We start from the raw sequence: 2,500 nt of genomic DNA on the forward strand, positions 1-2,500 counted from the left end.
TTTGAACATTACTGTATATTTTTGTCTTGGCGTCAGCTAATGGGGATCCTTTTCAATAAACAAATAAACAGATAAACACATTAGATATGAAACCGTGAGTGGTCTCTGAGGAGCATCAGTGGAGATCTGTACCTTGGCAGCCTCAGACACCGTGTCCCAGTTTCCTCCAGTCAGACTGAAGCTCCCGTTGCCTATCCGGTTCAGGATCTCGTTGGGCGTGTCCTCAGGTCCGTTGGCAAACGGAGTAAACCTGAAGAGAAGGAGACGGAGTGAGTATGAACACAGGGAGGAAGAACAATGTGCTGAAAAAAAGGTTTCTGTTGGTATTCACCCAGCCAGCATGGTGTAGAGCAGAACGCCCAGACTCCAGATATCACATCCCTCATCGTAGCCCTGGCGCTTCAACACCTGGAAACACAGATAAATAACGCTTTAACACCTGGAAACACAGATAAATACACGCTTCAACACCTGGAAACACAGATAAATACACGCTTCAACACCTGGAAACACAGATAAATAACGCTTTAACACCTGGAAACACAGATAAATAACGCTTTAACACCTGGAAACACAGATAAATAACGCTTCAACACCTGGAAACACAGATAAATAACGCTTCAACACCTGGAAACACGGATAAATAACGCCTCAACACCTGGAAACACAGATAAATAACGCTTCAACACCTGGAAACACAGATAAATAACGCTTCAACACCTGGAAACACAGATAAATAAATATCGACAAATATCGATATACGATAAATATCCTGATATTTTTATCACAAAGTGAGAGAAAATGTTCAGTCAAAGTCAAATATGAAGTGTCACAACTAGTTTTATTGATACTGTTTATTTAAGTCGAGGTTAGTTAACGAAAACTAACGAAATAACAAAAACTAAAATTGAAAAAACATTCTTGTTAACTGAAATAAAAATAAAAACTAGAGGGTTTTTTAAAACGATAACTAACTGAAACTGTATTTTGTGGTTCCAAAACTAACTAAAACTAAGTAAAATTATAGTAAAATGTCCTTCGTTTTGGTCTTTGTCAACTTTTTTCATCCGTAAACCTTTTTGGTTGATATGAAATCTATTTCATCTATCTGGTTTTATGACTTAATAAACTTATTGGGGCTGAGATGGATCAGACAAAGGAAATAAAGGAAACATTTATTGTGACCTTATTGAATCTGGACCCAACAAATACCCCATTACAAAACAACTACAACTAATAAAAACTACACTAAAACTAATAAAAACTAAACTACAACTAATAAAAACTAAACTACAACTTGCAAACTCACTCTAAAAACTCATTAAAACTAACTGAATTTGAAAACAAAAAAATCACAACGAAATTAAAACTCAAACTATGTAAAACCCAAACTATAATAACCGTTTATTACAGTGAACATAAATACTGTATAACAACAGGAGAACCTTTTCAAATGTCAATAAAGTGCACATTTAAATAAAAAAATATCTCAAATAAAAATAGCCTATGAAATGAAATAGGCCAATCTTTGTCCGAAATAAATATATTTATATGAGAAAAGAATAATGAACATTACAAAAGAACTAAATATGACAAACCCTAGTAAAGGGAAATATTTATATAGAAAGAAAGAAAAAAACAACTACATCAATAGATGTGATATGGTCTAATTCCACATCACATTTATAAATATATGGATATATCTTTTCTATTGCTGTGAAGCTTCAATGGAACATGATTGAATAAAGTTTCACCTCAGGAGCCACGAAGTTGGCGGTGTAGCAGGGCGTCATCAGCAGCCCGTTGTTGGCACGAAGCTGCTTGGCGAAACCAAAGTCACAGATCCTGATGGACTCGGGGTTCCCCGACTCGTCCACATACAGGATGTTACTGGGCTTCAGGTCTCTGTGCACCACCTGCAGGGGGAAATAATGATACAGATTACTTTATAATATTAGTAGATAGATTATTATTATAGATTATAGTCAGAATATCTCCCTGCTTCACCTTGCTGTCGGATACAATAAACTAGAATATGATAGAAAGTTTATTTATGTCAGTGATTCAATTCAAATAGGTGAAATAACACATTAGATAGGTCCATTACACACAGAATGAAACGTTTAATTTCTTCTAATCATAATGATTATATCTTACATTTAATGAAGACATACAATTCAGTGACTCAAATAAAAAATAATATTACAAAAGACCCATTTTAAAAAGTCTGTTGAATATGTAAATGTTGTTTAATATGAACAGTTTGTCATCGATATGACTCAATACTTTCTACTATACTATATTATATACTATATTCTGATTTATTGAGATGATCCTGTATGTTTATATATTATATATGTTTATATATTTATTGAGATGATCCTGTATGTTTATATATTATAGATGTTTATATATTTATTGAGATGATCCTGTATGTTTATATATTATAGATGTTTATATATTTATTGAGATGATCCTGTATGTTAATATATTATAGATG

General features: G+C 33.2%; 1 protein-coding gene across 2 annotated transcripts in view; it reads right to left on the bottom strand.

Moving 5' to 3' along the window:
* The window catches only part of rps6ka1 (ribosomal protein S6 kinase a, polypeptide 1), an 87,176-nt gene that overhangs the window by 2,090 nt on the left and 82,586 nt on the right, over positions 1 to 2,500 (bottom strand). For both annotated transcript variants that reach the window (XM_059352596.1, XM_059352595.1), the window contains 3 exons: positions 1,755 to 1,916; positions 332 to 408; positions 133 to 250 (listed from right to left, as the gene is read on the bottom strand). In XM_059352596.1, coding sequence (XP_059208579.1) covers positions 133 to 250; positions 332 to 408; positions 1,755 to 1,916 — 357 coding nt within the window. The remainder of the gene's footprint in view (positions 1 to 132; positions 251 to 331; positions 409 to 1,754; positions 1,917 to 2,500) is intronic.

This window comes from Centropristis striata, chromosome 16 (genome assembly GCF_030273125.1).
Source record: "Centropristis striata isolate RG_2023a ecotype Rhode Island chromosome 16, C.striata_1.0, whole genome shotgun sequence".
In the NCBI taxonomy this organism is placed as follows: domain Eukaryota; kingdom Metazoa; phylum Chordata; class Actinopteri; order Perciformes; family Serranidae; genus Centropristis; species Centropristis striata.